Source organism: Nyctereutes procyonoides, unplaced genomic scaffold (assembly GCF_905146905.1).
Source record: "Nyctereutes procyonoides isolate TBG_1078 unplaced genomic scaffold, NYPRO_anot_genome, whole genome shotgun sequence".
Lineage (NCBI taxonomy): Eukaryota > Metazoa > Chordata > Mammalia > Carnivora > Canidae > Nyctereutes > Nyctereutes procyonoides.
This window is the reverse complement of record NW_026575051.1, coordinates 5,880,529-5,897,723: the sequence shown is the minus strand read 5'-3', so window position 1 is coordinate 5,897,723 and position 17,195 is coordinate 5,880,529. Positions and strand designations below refer to the sequence as shown.

The 17,195-nt window shown below is 53.1% G+C and overlaps 1 protein-coding gene across 3 annotated transcripts in view; it reads left to right on the top strand.

The window, feature by feature from the left end:
- Positions 1-11,193: 11,193 nt before the first annotated feature.
- CPNE5 (copine 5) overlaps positions 11,194-17,195 on the top strand; it is an 89,330-nt gene continuing 83,328 nt past the window's right edge. For all 3 annotated transcript variants that reach the window (XM_055329546.1, XM_055329545.1, XM_055329544.1), the window contains exon 1: positions 11,194-11,521. In XM_055329546.1, coding sequence (XP_055185521.1) covers positions 11,427-11,521 — 95 coding nt within the window. In that variant the 5' untranslated portion in view covers positions 11,194-11,426. The remainder of the gene's footprint in view (positions 11,522-17,195) is intronic.

Sequence of the window (17,195 nt, the reverse complement as noted above, 5' to 3'; positions counted from 1 at the left end):
ACTTCAGTGGCACTTGAAGCCACCACACACCTCTCCTGCCTCTTCATCCCAGCGTCATCAGCACCCTGGCCTTGTACAACTTTTGCCTTGCACTGGGCCAGCCCCTAAGAGCAAAGACCTTGTCTTATCCCCAACAGGTGCCCCCTTGGCACCTCGTGCAGTTCTTTGAAGTTACTGCTGAATGAATCAAATTTAAAACTGTTCTCTGTCAGAAGATTAAGATCCATTCGCTGAAATAGCTTTACCCCATCACCAGACCAGGCTTTAGCTGGTGTGGCAGCAAAGCCTTTCCAACTAAGCCCTCTGAAAGTCCTCAGCTTGATTTATTTTTGGATTGTGTCTCCAGAATACGTCAAAATAGCTTTCCCCGCGGAAGGGAAATGATTCCTATTCCTACCTACAGATCCTCGAGCCAATCTGAGCCATCACTGTGGCCCCTTCTGGCACCACATTCTTGCAGCTTGTGGAGGAGGAAACATTGAGAAGCACATTTGTTCGAGTGGCGGAGTTTACTGCCCACAAAGAGCTTCGTGGCCTCGGAGCCTTGTTGCCTACAGAGTAGGTTACTACTCCAGGTAAATGCCAAGATAGGGATTTTCCAGCAACATTCTTTTACAGATAAGAGAGAAGCAAAGTGCAGGGGAAGAAAACATGTTAGGGTCTCACTCTAAGGTTGGCTTGGTCTCATTTTAGAAATTGGATCCCCCTTTGTTCTTCCAAGTGGGTAAAATTCACAATTCCTTAACTGCAACTGAAACCAGAGATGGCCGGTTTGGGGCAAAGTTTGCAGACAGACAAATGCGAGGCTTTTGTGTGAACTCTGGCAAAGCTTTCCCTCTGGAACTCGGTTTCCTCATTTGTCAAGCAAAGATTAGCACGAGGCTCCTGTTAGCCCTAAATTTCTGAATCTAGGTCATTCTGAGAAGATTCCTTCAGTCGCCAAGTTTCCACGGAGTATTTGCTGTTCTGGAAGTGTGCCACTAGAGGCCGCTGTAAATATGGTTTAGCCCTGCAGCCGCTGTGGAAGGCCAGGCCTGCCATTCATTGCCATTCATGATGTTGCTAAGCCAGGCGGGCCACCCCTTAGATGTGAAAACCAGAACCTGTCCAGACTGCAAGGGGCTAGAATTGAGATGGCAGCCTCGCAGTAGGTGCGTCTGTTGGTACATGCCGACCAGCCCTGTTTCCTGCCTAGATGGAGGAGAAAGGCCTCTGTGCGTGGCATGACAGGCAGAGGCCTTGGGACCGCAGGGCCTGGCTCTGTAGCATGCCCCGTTATCCAGGGCCAGTTCCCATTTAGCTGCTTAATATTCTGACTCACAGCTGAACTCACTCATTCAACAAGTAATCTTGGAGGCCCTATTTCACGCCCAGTAATAGCAAATATTTTTATAGAATCAGAAAGGCAACAGGAGGAAGCTTGAAAGGAAAAGTCGTGGCCTTTGTTCCATGCTCCATGGAAGCTTCTTATCTGTATTTTTCTCTTAATCCCCCAACTCAGTCTCTGAGGTGGGCATTTGTATGCCCATTTGCAGAGAAGCAAACTGGAAATCAAAGGTAAGGAGCATTAAACCTTGTACAGAGTGAATGAATGAATGAATAGAATATCTGCTTCAGGGTTGTGTGGCTAGTACAAGGCTGGGCTAGGACTTGACCTTGGGAACTTCTGATCCCAATTTCAGACCTTTTATCTCCACTTCTGGCATATGGGGGAGGAAGAGGACATAGAGAAAAAGAGAATGATCTGGTGGCGGGCAGGGCTGAGAACCTGAGCCTCTTGCCTTGCAGGCTGGCCTGTCCAACCTGACTGTTGCATCCTGGAGTGCCCCCTGGCGGAGTTGGCTGGGGAGGCTCCAGACCTGGCTGTCTCTAAGCTCTTTCCCACCAGCCTGAACCAGGCCTGTGGAGGCACAGCAGGAGGGAAAGGGGGGAGGGAGCCCAAATGACCCTAATCAGTGTGCTTATTGGATCATAACTGTATTAGCCTCACAACTCAGTGAATCGCACAGAAATCACTTTCCTCTCCTTGAGGATCTTGCCGCAGCTCCATTAAAAGCTGCTGGTCCACGTGTACCTGTGAGGAAGCTCTGGTATAGCAGAAGCCGTGGGGGAGGAGGGAGAAGCAATATTTCTCCTTCCTCATTACACTGACAGGGAAAATGGCCATTTCACATTCACTGTATAAGAAAAGCCCCCAAAGGAAAGGGAATCCAAGGTTCACAACTGTCTTTTTGGCAACATTCAGCTCAGAGAAAATTCTCTTTGTGCCTCCCTTTTTGAAAGTGTTTGTGATGCTGTTTAAGATAAAACAAGAGTCGGGAAGGAACTTACATTTGGGAAACATACCAGGTGCCTTGCACATATTATTCCACTGACTCTCTGAAGGCCCGCAAACAAGGCATTATGACATCTCATTCATAGATGCATCCACATCATGGGTGAAGATTCCACCCAGTTGGCAGGGCTAAGCTGGGGGATCTACTCTTTTCCCTCCACCATACTCTAAACTCCCATGGGTTTGGTTTCTCCCTTTGCTCTCTTCTAACACTCAAAAAAAAAAAAAAAAAAAAAAAAAAAAAAAACAGAAACTAGTATTCAAACCAGGTGTGTGACGTGGCGGCTTCCATCCCTAAGCCTCCATCTGTAGCCTGAGGACTAACCCCTCTCTGGTCTAAACTTCAGTGATTTTTCTTCCCTGGTAGCTCCCAGCACATCCTCAGCTAATTAGAATCTCACACCAACTCAGAGGGGAGGGCAGTATGGGTATTATTCCCATTTTTTAAGCTAGGGGAACTTGAGAAAGCAGAAATGCAATGAGGTGTTCAAGGTCACAGCATGAATGCAGAAGCAGGCATTCTGCCTCCAGCCCCCAAGCTTGCAGGCAGGCTGCCTCTGAGGCTGTCAGCAGCAGCTCTGGGAGCCTGACACCTGAGCCTCACCCTGGCTCCTGATAGAATTATCAGAGAACCAGGGAACACATACTTCCCGTAATCAGGGCAACTTTTCTTAGCCAGGGGTGGAGGAGGCAAGATGTGAAGTGTGTCTGATGAGCTCCTCTCCCAGTGCAGGGCCCCGAGTTAATAAAACCCAGGGAAATCATGGCAGACAGCTGGAGATGCAAGCAGGGGAGCTCCAGGGGCAGGGCCACTGGGACTTCAGCTTCTGCACAAAGCCAATCTCATGGCATTTTGTGCACGTTTAAGTTTTCTCCAGCAGCCAGGCAAGCAAATACCAGGCAGCTTGGCATGAAAATTAATTTCGACCTTAAAAAAAAGTGTTTCATCCTCAGTGGCTCTTCAGGCCACCCCAGTACAGGTACAGCCAGAGGAAGTGCTAAGGAGCAATGGTGATAGAATCTGAGGGCTTCGGTGAAATGGTAGCCCTGCACCCATCAGCCTGAGGTAGGGAGGGGCAGAGAGTCCTGTGGCCAGGACACTCATGGCCACTGGGGCAGGGGAGAACTGAGACGGATTTCTGCAAATAGAATCAATCGAGGCCACCTGGGTACAAATAGAGCTGTTCTGTCCCTCACCCGGGCCTGCACATGCCACTCAGGAACGTGACAAGTGTGTCGGTGGAAGGCTGGGACTTAAGAGAGGGACACAATTTGTTTTGGAGCTTGTGAAGAAATGTGAGGACTCACTTCATTTCCCAAGATGCTCAAACAAGAGGAAATGGGCTTCCATCAAGTGGAGAAAGAGTTCAGGAGGCCCAGGAGCAGACTGGCTGACTGGCAGTAATATATTCAAATGCAATTAAGTCCAGTGAAAAGAAAGGGAGGCTGAGGCCCTGTGGGAAAGGCCAGGCTGTGGAGGACCAAGGTCCAAGGCCTGCAGGGCACACCCCCTGCTAGTGGAGAGAGGAGGGAAAAAATTACCGAAGAAAAGAGTTGTGGAAGGAGAAAGGTTAGGAAAATCCATTCTAACTTCTTGGAAATGGTAATACTTGAAAGATGGGGAGGATTTTGGCCTGGCAGAGAGGAAATGGCAGGAGGAAAGGCCAGTGGCACCCAGGCGCAGCTGACTCTGGTTGGGTGCAAAAGCCCAATGTGGGTGTGGGGAGGTGGACAATCACCCTGGCTTTTCTTGTGGAAGGCCCAGAGATGGCATATTTGTGTTTATCGATCAACAGAAAGTCAAGGAGGCCCACCTCTTCTTGAAGAAGCCAAGGTGAGAGAAGATTCCCGAGACTGATTTTTTTTTTTTAAAGATTTTATTTGTTTATTCATGAGAGACACAGAGAGAGAGAGGCAGAGACACAGGCAGAGGGAGAAGCAGCCTCCATGCAGGGAACCCGATGCGGGACTTGATCCCGGGCCTCCAGGATCAGGCCCTGGGCTGAAGGCGGCACTAAACCACTGAGCCACCCAGACTGATTCTAATCAGAGCTCCCATTCATTTTTATTTCTAGTTACTGCCTCTCAACAGAAGAACCTTGGGCGAATTTCTTCTCCTCCCTAGGACTCACTTTCCAGGTCTGTAAAGTCTAGGCAAGTTGAATTATCTTTAAAGTCGGCAGTGCTGAGCTAAGATGGTAACAATACTGAGCTGAATACTGGGTTACCTATTTGAGGGAAGGTGATGGACTGTGAGGTCTACGCTGGACAAAGTGAGAAGTGGAAGGGTCATGGCCCTGAGCACAGATCAGATGGTACAGACCAGTGAGGGGCCGGGAGCTAGAGACTCCTGGTCAGGTGCTGAAGGAGGATGGGAAAGAGGCCCGATGGTGTTGGGCAAAGACCGGGCCTTTGGACCCACACAGTCGTGGGTCTGCATCCTGTCATTGCTTACCTGTGTGTGCTTGGGCAGGTTAAGGTATACTGAACAACTTTGGACCTCAGTTTCTTTATCTGTAAAGTGGAGCAGATAGTGCCCATTATTCTACAGATTTCTAGAACAGTAATTAAGAGTAGGTGCTTTAACTCCACTGGACAGCTTCTGAGGAGACTGGGTCTCCCTCATTTCTACATCCCTGGTGATGAACTAGCACAGCTAGTTTGTACAGCTGGTTTGGCACAGGGGAGTATTTGCCAAATGGGACAGTAAGTGGCATCATGGGGTTAACGTGAGGATTAAATATGTGACATGTTAAATTCTCCCTGCTATGCCTAGTATATGGCAGGTTCTTGGTAAAAAAGAGATACATAAAAATCCCTCCTCTTCTCTGTGGTCCTGGCCTAGGGGCCCAGAGATTCGCCATCTGACAGTTGTCAAACTGTTCAACAACTGAATTCATTATAGATGTTCACTAAATGTTTGCTGGACAGAAGGCTAGATGAGATGTGTGTGGTGTGGAAGACAGGCTCTGTTTGGGACCAGTAGGAGGAGGCCGAAGGTCCTCCTGAATGAGTTGATGTTTCAGAGGGAAAGGGTGGACTTTTATTTAGTCTTTAAAAAAAAAAAAAGATTTTATTCATTTATTTGAGAGAGTGAATGAGAGAGAGCACAAACTGGGGAGAGAGGCAGAGAGAGAGGGAGGAGACTCCCCACTGAGCAGGGCGCCTGAGGTGGGCCTCGATCTCAGGACCTTGGGATCATGACCTGAGCGAAAGGCAGATGCTTAATTGACTGAGCCACCCAGGTGCTCCTCATTTAGTCTTTTGACAAGCTGAGCACTCACAATGTACTGTGCACTGTCTCAGGGACAGGAATCCACCACTGAACAAGACCAAGTCCTTGCCTGCATAAAACTTAAATCCTAGTGAGAAACTGACAAGATTAATGCTATAAGGGAAAATAAAGAAGGTCAGGGGATGAGAGTAATGAGGCACTGTGTTAGCTAGGATGGCCAGGAAAGCTTCCATGCAGAGGGGGCATCTGGACAGAGACCTGAGGGACTGGGCTGAGGGAACAGCAGGACACAAAGGTCCTGAGAAAGGAGTTACAGGGCCAACAAGGAGGTCAGTGTGGCTGGCACGCAGTCAGTGAGGTGAAGAGAAAGATGAGATGAAGTCAGAGAAGTCACAGGGAAGGGAGGGGACAGAGCCCATAGCCCAGTAAGTCCTCTTACCACAGAGTAAAATGGGAGCCAGGGGAGGATCTCCAGCAGAGGAACATCACAACCTCACTTTGGTCTCACGGTCTAGACTTTAGATGACTTTGGTCCATCTAAAGTGGATCCCATGCTGCTGTTAAGGTTCCGGTAGCTAGACTGTACTGGGTGGGAGGTGCCCTTCACTTGGAAAAGCATGAGTGGGTGGAGGGAAGAAGAGAGCAAGAGACATGAGAGAGCAAGCTAGTGCCCACTGGGCTGCCATAGATGCCAGGGCAGGGTGGGTGGTGGGAGGGGTCGATCCTAGGGCAAGAAGGCTGCTGGGCTGGCAGAGAAGGGCCCTGGGGCTTCTCTTTGCCCCAATGAATCATGGACCCAGTTAGCTGGCGCTATGATCTGGGGAGAAGTAGGAGGGACGGCTAGTGTGCAGTTCAGGTTGGGATGGTAGGGCATCTGGCTGGAAGACCGCTGCCACCCTCTGGGAAGAATGGGTACTGGAGGTGTGAGCTCTGTGGCTGGCTTTTGCTTCTTTTACCCTGACAACATGGCTTCTCTCCACACCTCAGGCGGGTCCTCACTGTTCTTGGGTCCCTGACCTTGCTGCTATTGGTGGAGTTCCTTATTGGGGGGAAAGAGTTCAGGTGAACTTGAGTGCATTATTCTCCCTCTCTAAGCTTCTTAGTAAATGAAGGGGTTTAGCTAGATGGTCTCCAAGCCCCTTCTAGCATTTCTATTAATGGATGGAATCAGACACTACATCTTTCCCACCTCTGTACTGCCGTGGAGGTTTCAGATTTCTGTTGTGCCCTCTATTTTTCCTTTTGTCTTCAGGGCTGCCATGTATGGAGGTGGAGGGTATTCACTGCACAAGGACACCCAACCAAGGGAGTAAGTGGAGGCTCAAAGCCAGCCCACACTCTGCTCAACAAGCCATGTGCCCTGTCTGGCTCAGAGTTTCATGTCCCTAGAGTAAAGAACACATTTTTCTAGTTTATTCTAAGGTGTGGTATGGGCAGCCCCCACTGCCCTGTCTCATGCATAGTCCTTCTGCTCTTCTGTGTCCCTTTTCTCCTACCATCACAAGTCTGAAACAGGGCAGATCTGAGGGCAGCATTTACACGAAGTGTCTTGAGAGGGTGGGCAGCAGCTGTCTTCGCTGTGAAGATCTCTGCCTCATATACCCCGCGGTGCTTTTCTTCTCCTTCTTATCAATGCTGAAAGTTGCCTCTCGAAATTGCTCTGCCATCATTAACACCGCAGATTAGGTCAGATGAGAGCGTGTTTGCAGTCTTGGATGGCAAAGGCAAAGCGCTGATGCTGATTATTCCAGATCTTCTGGGCATGGCCCATTCCGTGCTCACAGTTCCTAATCAGAGGGATGAGTACTGGTTACGTGGCCGGGCGGGCCAGGGCCGTGGTTGGTTCTGATCTGGCCACCAGGCCCAGACAACACGTCTGCAGCACCTGCTGGCCTATCAGCTGGCTTGCCTCAACATCGCAGGGGACCTCAGTAACTTGGCACTAGCGTAGCCCTCAAAGGAGAAATGACCCATCAGAGGGCACATCTGCTGGCTGCTTTTGAACCACTGGCACTTCATTTAAGCAAGGACTGTGAGCATTTTGCCCTGGGCCTGATCAGCAAGCTTTGGATTCTGGGGCTCACTCTGTTGACCATGTAGCCGAGGAGTGTCTTGCAATCCTTCAGCGTTCCCTTCTGAAAAGCTCATGTGCCTGGAAGAGGCCAAGACCTGTGGCCTGGCGCCATGGCCCCTCACCTCCTGGCTTCCCGCTCTTACTGCTGCCACCTTTACCCGGCGGCCCAGCCATACCAAGCTCCCCAAACACGGCTCTCTGGCCCTTGGTCGTGCTGGCTGTCTGCCAGGAGCACCTGCTCAGCTTTGTGCTTCGGGCAGAGGTTCGTCATCTGTGGCGGCAGCTCTTCTGGCAATGCCCTCATCTTTACCACTTCAGTGCACTCCAGCCCTGTAACCTGCTGGCAGCACTTGCATTCCTTTGCCCAAAGCTTTCTTGGCCTCTTGAACCTGCATTCGGCACTCTGTGCTGGCTAGGAGTTCCCCCTTGCCCCCACAAAACAGTGACCCTCAGCCCCTGAGCCAACCCCCGACAAACGCTGGTGTATACACACCCTGCTCTCTCACCCTTCTAGGGGGCTAAGTTTGAGGCATGTTCTACATAATTTGCCCGAGCTCCTCTGTGGGAATGAGCCCTAGCTGCCCAGGGATAACTGGCCTAATAAACCCCCCGTAGGGCCTACTTACCTGTCTTACCCCCATCCTCCCCACGTAGTGTTTCTTTAACTCCCAAATAAACTACTCATATTCAATTAGCAATAATCGCTCCTCTGATAAACCTCATTGGCTATGACACTGCCACTGTGCAAAGCTAACTATTCACATTCAAACCTTTGTCTCAGGGTCTGCTTCTGGGGGAACCAAACAGACATCATTTCCAATGTCCTTTTCAAGAGCACCTTTTTTTTTTTTTTTTTTTTTTTGAGAGAGAGCACACATGTGCATGATCATGGAAGGAGGGAGGCAGAAGGAGAGGGAAAGAATGTTAAGTAGGCTCCACGCCCAACACAAGGTCTGACGCAGGGCTCAATCTCATGCCCCGGAGATCGTGACTTGAGCTGAAATCAAGAGTTGGACGCTTAACCAACTGAACCACCTAGGCACCCCCAGATCCTCTTTTTGCAGTTTCCCCTGATCCTCCCTTCTTTCTACTCCTAAGGCAAAACTGTTGGCCACTCTTTTCTGTTCCCAGGGACTTTATACCTACCTCCAAGGCACTCCTCCTGCTGCATTGTGGCTTATCTGTCTGCATGTCCTGGGGCCCCTACTAGCCTGAGGATTCCTTGGGGACAACATGTTATTTGTCTCTTTATTCTCGGGGCCTAGGATAGCATGTGACACAGAACAGGTACCCAAAACAATTTTTTTTTGCCAAAAACCCAGCAGTGGAAATGCAATGACTGAGAGGGAATGGAGAGAAATAGATAAGTAGAGAATCCTTCTAGAAAGGCCTGGGGGCTGCTAGCCCAGATGCTGTCACATTTTTTTAATTTTTTTTTTTTTTATTTATGATAGTCAAACAGAGAGAGAGAGAGAGGCAGAGACACAGGCAGAGGGAGAAGCAGGCATCATACAGAGAGGCTGATGTGGGACTCGATCCAGGGTCTCCAGGATCACGCCCTGGGACCTGCACCACCAGGGCTGCCCCGGGAATAATATTTTTTAAAAAAGAATTAAGCATGGTTTCTAGCCTGCGGTAGGCTCTCTGAAAATAGAATGGTTGATTATCAAGAAGTTTCCCAAGTGGCCCTAGCAGTGGGCCAGACACACAGTAGGTACTCAGTAAATACCAGTGGAATGAATGGATAACATATTCCACAATTATGTTTGGAACATTGTCAAGGACAGGTATGTGGGAGGTGGGAGGGAGAGGAGGGCATAGAAATTCTGAGCCCAGTATTGGTTCCCTCAGGACAGTTGGCCTGAATTATTCTCTTGGGAGATGGGGCCACATATCCAAACGGAGGTGGGCCTTCAGACCCAGGCGTGCCCCACTGCCATGGGAATCCCAGCCGCCTCTGCCCCTTTGGTGTGGGTCTCAGGTAGCAGAAGGAGTCCACCCTGAACCCAAGTAAATGGAAAACACTTAACCTAGGTCAAGGAATGTGTTCTTATATTCATCTTTGACTTCAAACAATCTCAACAAGCCAGTTACCCAGCTGCCTGAGGCAGGGCCCAGAGGGCGTGGCTTTCCCCGGGTCCAGCCTCAGGCTCCAGGCCTCCCCGCCACCCCCCCTCCCCGTCCCTTCCCTCCCCCGGCGTCGGGCGGTGGGCGCGGAAAACCCGGCTCCAGCTCAGTACAACTTGCACGGAGGCTGAGGAGGGGCTGCGGGGGATTTTCCGGAGCCAAGTCTATGTATGCAGCCCCCGGGAGACGCCACAGCATGGCGACCCCGAGTCTGGAAGGGCCAGGATGAGGCAGGGTGGGGCCGGGCCGGCCCTGAGGCCACGAAGGGCTTGGTTCTGGAGGGGGGCCCCATCTGAGGGGTGCCTCAACTGTCCCCTCGGTCCCAGGACAGGGATCAGAACCCGACACACAGCAGCCTTCCACGCGGTGCTGGTTGGATGGGAGCCCAGGGGGCTCCAGCCACCCTCTCAGTCTGGTAGAGGAAGCTTCTAGACCCCAGGGGCTGGCTCAGCCCACTAGTCACGACCGGCCGGAGATGGGGAGGGAGCTGGCGGGTGGCTTCGGTGGTTGACGCCAGGCCCGGAGGGAGCCCGAGGTGGATTGGGGGGCACCCATGCACAGACCCTGCCTAGGCCCCCACACACCTGCCCAAGGGATGTGATTCTGCTTATAGACTCGCCCCGCCCCGCCCCCCCCCCGCTCCGTGGGGCGCACCCGCAGCAAAGAGCCCCTCGAGCCTCGGGCGGGGGGGCGGGGGGGCGGGGATGGTTCCTTTGCGCACGTCGCAGCCACCCAGCCCCGCGCAGGCCCTCCTCCAACACACGCCCCGCGGTTCACGAACCCCTCTCCCTCTTCCAGTAGGAAACCCCTGAGGGCGGAGGCGGTGGGCGCAGAGGGAGACGCGCGCGGCCGGGACCATCTCCGGCTGTCACCCCCCCCCCAGGCTTCCAGCATCTGGAGCCGCGGCCCCACGCCCGCCACGCGCGCACACACGCGCACACACGCGCACACAGACTCACGCTCGCACCGACACCCTCACACCCGTGCGCAGACCCCGCCCGCGGCCCCGCCCCGGCCCCTGCGGGCGCCCCCTCCGGCGCTCGCGGACCCCGCGCGCAGCCCGCCCCGGCTGGCGGGAGGCGGCGGCTTCGGGCACATTTGATTTTCCCGCAGCCCGGGCGCCCGGGAGCCCGGGAGCCCGCGCCCGAGCCGGGGAGGTGGCGCCCGCGGCCGGCTCCCCAGCCCCGCTGCCGCCCGCGCGCAGCCCCAGCGAGAGGAGGCGCAGCCCCGGCGTCCCCGCTCCGCGCTGCCGGCGCCCGGCCACCCCCGCGCCCGCGCCCGCTCCGGCCCCCACGCCCCCTCCCTCGCCCGCACCCCTTCGTCCCCCCGAAGCCGCACGCCCCTCTCCACGACGCCGCGCGTCCCTCCCGGTGACCTCTCCCCGCGCCCCTCCGCCTCCCTCCGCGGCGCCCGGCTCCCCCGCACCCGGCCCCTCTCTGCGGGCCCCCGCTCCCCCTCCCCTCTCCGCGGCCCCCGCTCCCTCCGCCCCCCTTCCCTCTCTCACTTCCCACGCCCCCTCTTCGCGCTCCTCTCTCCTCCCTTTGCCGCCCAGCGCCGGCTCCGGAGTTGGGGGAGCGCCCAGGGTTTCAGTCGCTTTGGAGGAGGCGTGAATCGCGCAGGGACTGACTAATTGGGGGTGGGGGGCGCGGTGGGCGATGGAGCAGCCCGAGGACATGGCGTCGCTGAGCGAGTTCGATTCCTTGGCGGGCAGCATCCCGGCCACCAAGGTGGAGATCACCGTGTCCTGCAGGTGAGCGCCCGCCGGCCGGGTCCCCGCGCCCCGCCCCGCGCCTGGCCCTGGAGCCCCGCGGCCTCCGCCGCCCGGACCTCTCCCGTCGCGCGCCCCCTCCAGCTGCCAGGACCACCGCTGCCCGGCCTGCGGCGGAGCCCTGCCCAGCCACGGTGGGGGCGGCGGAATGGGAGGCCAGGCTTGGGGTCGCATCGCGGAAAGTTTGCACTCCAGGCTGTTGCCGGGAGGAGAAAGGCAGACCCGGGAGGAGGAGAGGGAGGTTGCGAAAGGCCATCCCAGGGTCTCAGCACAGGCGATTTCCCATCAACTCCTCCCCAAATGGAGAAGTGAGTGATTTGCCCCATCCTTCCCAGGCATACCCAGCCTCTGCCTTCCCTGCCCTTCTCTCCCGCCGTCTCTCTGCTGCTTTGCCCCAACACCCTCCTCTCCTCTGCCCCCACCCACTGTCCCAGACCCCAGGATTTACAGCTTTTCTTCACCTCCAACAGCAAAACTGACTCGTGGAAAAGGATCAGATTGATCCATTCATACTGAGCTGTGGATAACTGATAACAACTTCTTCAAGTGGCGCCATTAAAAACAAAACAAAAACAAAAAAACCAATAACTTAGGTACAAAAATCTTAAGCCAAAGGACTAGAACACTGAGGATGGAATTTTAGAGTCCAGGAGGGGAGGGGAGGTGTGTTTTTGTGGGCTACCACCCCCAAATCCTCAGTCATGTCACACGGAGTCTGGGGATAACTTCTCCATCTAAGAGCCAGGTCTCCCCTGTTTCTCCTATCTGGGGAGAAGGCTGCCCCAAGCAGTAAGGGGGCGCCAGTGGAGGAGGAGGATTTTTCTCTAGTGCAGTGGTGGCTTAGGGCTGGCCTGGGGCCCCTGCGGGGCTGAGGCTGTGAGGGGTGCTATGGGCCAGGCAGAGACCACCTTTGACATTCCCCCAGAGATGCCATTCCTCCTGCCCCAATGACCAACAGCATTTCCAGAGTCCTGGCTGTGCCCTTGTAACAAATCACCCACCCCATTTTTATCCAGGTCCCTCTCTGGTCAGAGCCTTCACTCGCCCTCATGGCCTCCCAACCTTCCTTTCCAAAGTTGTGGCACTGATGTTGGTGTGTGTGTGTGTGTGTGTGTGTGTGTGTGTGTGTAGACAGAGCCTGAGGAGCGACTGGGGATTTGAGGGTGAGTGGGAGTGGGGAGCGAGGGCTGGTGCAGTGGAACACAGCCCCCTTCCCCATGCCAGACCCTTCCTGGGTCTCCTATGGTAGCTTCCACATGTCTCCGCCATGGTCCCACACATCACTATCAGAATTATCTCCTGACACCATTTGCATCTTGCCATTGCTCTGCTGGGAGATTCCTGATGGCCCATTAGCTCCCGTCTCACCTCCTCAGCCATCAACAGTTGCCACAGCCTGCCTTCCCTCCCCTGTGGAGCACACATCCCTGCGCCTGATGCTCCCTCCCAGCTTGTCAGGCTTGTGTCAGAGCTGTCTCCAGATCCTTGTCACTGCTGAGCTCCGAGCAGCCGACTCCCCATCTGATTTCACCCCTCCTTCATCTCTGCTGGCTCATGTCCCCCCATCCTGAAAAGTCCAGCCTCATGCCCCCCCCCCCCCCCAGCTGTCCTTCTCACCCATGAGACACCGAGCCAGCATCACACAGGCTTCTGTGTCCTCTAGGTCCTGAGTACTCAGCCAGGGCCAGGGGTTCACTCACACACTGAGCACTCAATCTCTGAAGACACCTCAGGTACGGAGACTTCATCCCTCTTCCCCCAAAGCAACCATAGAAGCAGTGGAGGACAGGGATCCCCACCCTGGCTCTGACCCGTGACTCCTCTACTGCAGTGGAGTTGGGGGAGGCAGAGGGCATGTGGCCATGTGGCTTTGGAGTCCAACACCTTGAAATGGATTTTGCTCCACCCTTTGAGGCAAACTTTTAGCCTCCATTGCCCCTGTTTGTCAAATGCACACGATGAACCTTATTTGAGAAATCTTTGCTGAGGTAGCTCACATGCTTCAAAAAGTGGTTGGCATGAAGTGGGATATTCAACAAATATTGTTGGAAGAACTAACTTAAGGAGCAGAGGATCATGAAGCCCCCAGCACACTACTTTGCACTTGCTGGGCATGTAACAGATGCTCCGTAAGTAGCCATGATGATTACCGTAAGGCAGTAGTATTTGGCCCCTCCTGTTTGCTCTCTGAAAGTGGAGGTGTCCAAAGGACTCAAACCTTTTGCCTAAGAACTACCTTGGGGTGCACCCGAGTTCCTGAGGAATGTAGTTTGGGATCAACCCTCCCAAAGGGTTGGTATCTCTTCCCTCAAAGGACATGATCCATCAGACTGAGGAAGGCCTGACTCAGGCCCTGCTCCTGTTTCCTGAAAGCTAGAGTGTGGAAAGTGGAAGAGTTTTGGTAGGAAGAATGAGGAGGCAGGAGGCCCCTGGAACAGAGGAGGCCAGAAAACAGTCCAGGTGAGCTTGAAATTGTAATCCATCTCTTTGCCTCAGCCAGGTCCAACTGTCTAGGTTCTACAAGAGACAGAATGAGAGAGAGAAGGCAGAGGGGGAGGGGGTTAAGAAGAAGCTTAGTGGGGAGGGAGAGCTGCACAGATTGGCTTTCTCCAGCATATCCTACATTCCGTGGTCATAAGTCTTCCTCCACTATATCCCATGGTCAGCACTGACTGGGTCCCAGGAGAAGAGGCCTAGGGATGCCCTGCTCTGAGTCTCCAAGTGACCCCTTCTGGTAGGCATGGAGCAGTAAGCAGGCAGGGAGGGTGGGGGGAGGGGGAGAACTCCAGTGGGCTTTAGAATAGGCAGCTGGGGTTGAGGAGGCCATATTTCAGGGAACTGGAAACTAGCATTTATCGGTGCCAGTTACCTTCCCTCTCTGCTCTGCTCCTCAGAAAGATCCCTGCTACCCCCTGCAGCCCCAGGAGCTCTCTGCAGTTGCCTAGGAGAAGACCCAGCCCCCTGCCATGCCTATCCTAGGAAACTCCTAGTTGAGAAAAGCTGCCTGGTAGAGGTGCATGTCTGAGCCCCAGCACAGAACCACCTGGAGGCCTAGCCACACCTCCCCTAAAGCCACCTGACAGTGTGGGATGGACATATTTGGGTCCCTGCTTTGGGTAGAGTGGCTCTTGGGCTAATCTAAAGTCCACCCCCAAACAATTGTTTTTGCCAACTTTGGTAAATTCAAGGTTGAATATTGTAAAGCTTCTGGTTGTTTGGCTCAGTGGTTAGGAACATGAGCTGTGGGGTATATCTACCTGGGTTCAAATCCCAGCCCTGTCCTCATGATACTGCATAAACTACTTAATCTGTGCCTCAGTTTCCTTATCTGTAAGAGATGTGTAGTAATTCTTATCACAGCTCTGAGGATAAAGTAGATTAATCCATGAGTAGTAATTTATTTGATACCTGGGAGTAAATAAAAATCTTTCTAGTTGGGTCCCAGGGTTTGTGTGGGTCCTGGAGATCTGAACCATCTAGAGATTCTTCTTCACTTCTCTTCCCCCCAGCTTTATTGAGATATATTTGACATATTGTATACATTTAAAGATTCTGAGGGGTTGTTTTGGGGGTGAGTAGGGTAGATGGGTTCGTGGAACCAGATACCAGCAGACATTGTAGAAAATGTGAGCCACAAGCTTCTCTTTCCTCTGATGGTCTTGTTCGACCTTTCCTAACTATTAGCCTCCCTGCAGACCAGGTCAAAACTCAGCTATCCATGGGATCCCTGGGTGGCGCAGCGGTTTGGCGCCTGCCTTTGGCCCAGGGCGCGATCCTGGAGACCCGGGATCGAATCCCACATCGGGCTCCCGGTGCATGGAGCCTGCTTCTCCCTCTGCCTGTGTCTCTGCCTCTCTCTCTTTCTCTCTCTGTGACTATCATAAATAAATAAAAATTTAAAAAAAAAACAAAAAAAAAAAAAAAACTCAGCTATCCAGTGTTCCATTCCCCAAAGTCCTCACTATTTTTCAGGTCTCTCCATGCAGGGATCCAGATTGGCAGCGTGTTGCTTAGAAAGAGTGATTTGCATTTTTTATGTAACAGGAAACCTTTGCACTTCCAGAGGATCTGCTGGAAGAAGGGATGCATGGTTTCACATGGTGGGGCTCCTGAGACCCATCTGGAAGACGAGGAGGGGAGAGTCCAGAGGCAGGGAGTTTCTTGGCCGTGCTGGAATCTCTCAAGCAGCTGCCCTGTCCTTGCCAGCGGGCGGGGCTGGTAGGCAGCCGTTGCCTCTGCCCCCAAGATATTTTCTGCTTGTCTGTTCAGGTTGGCGGTTTGCTGCCCTGGGGCCTGAGAGGCAGCCTAGCTCAGGAGCTGTGCCCTGGGCCTCTCAGGAGTGTGAATGGGCTCTGAATGCTTTCTTCTGACAGGCATGGGGAGGGCAGCTTTGGGGAAGGAGGAGCCTGGGGACAGTGTGGCAGCTGTCAAAGCCAGAGTTAGGAGAAAGAGGTCCATCCAGCCACCAGAATACTCCAGGGCACTTGTTAGTGGAGCCAGGGGAATGAGAACAGTGGGATTTACTGAGTGCTCACTACATGCTAGGCGCTTTACATCTGTATGAGGCTCAACCATATGCAGTTGCCTATATTCAATGGTTTTTGACCTACTGGAGTAGCAATTTGATTCAAATTGAGATTATGGATTATGATGTTCATTTTTCAATTGCCTAGTAACAAATTGCCCCAAAGCTAGCGGCTTAAAACAACAGCGGCTTAAAAAAAACAGCGGTTTCTCATCTTACAGTTTCTGTAGGTCAGAAGCATGGGCACAGCATATCTGGCGTCTCTGCTCAGTCTCCCCAGGCTGACATCAAGGCATCTGCAGGGGTTCTGATCCTCATCTGAGGCTCCCGGCCCAGGCCACGCCCATTTAGATGGTTGGGAGGATTTGATTCCTCACAGCAGCGATGGGATTGAAGTCCTGTTTTCCTGCTGGCTGTTGGATTGGGATGGTTCCCAGCTCCTAGAGGCCACCCTCAAGGCCTAGCCATGTGGGCCTCCCACAGCATGGCAGCTTCCTCCTTCCCAGTCTGCCATGACGGAGTGCTATATAAGTAACAGTAATCACAGGAGTGAGTATCCATCACATTCCCAGGTCCCACCCACACTCAAGGGGAGGGGATCATGCAGGCTTGTACACGGGGATGAGGGGGGTTAGGACTCTTGGAGACCATCTTAGATTGTTACAGTGACTGTATCTTTTTAACCTTTCAATAGTCCTATAAAGTAGGGAGTAGTATTTTCCCTTTTTGATTAGGAAACCAGAGCTCAGAAAGGTTAAGGGACCTGCCCGAGGTTACAGTTAGCACATTTTGGAGAAGGGGCTCCAAATCCAGTTTCCTCAGACTTCAAAGCCTTGAGGCCTTCTTGAGGTTGGGGAAAATCTGTTAGTGGCTCAAACACAAAATATATTTATTTTTCTCAGATCACAGTGAGTCTGGAGGTAGGTTATCCCAGTGTGGGTTTATCAGCTCACTTCGCTATCGAAGACCCAGCAATCTTTCTCCTCTTCCATCACCCAAATGGTGGGCCTCATTGTTGCAAAATGGCAGCCTCTGTTCCAGGCATCACAACCACATCCAAAGATAGGAAGCAAGGCATAGGGCCAAAGGCTTCTCTTTGACAAGTTCTTTTTATCTGAAAAGCACAGTCCC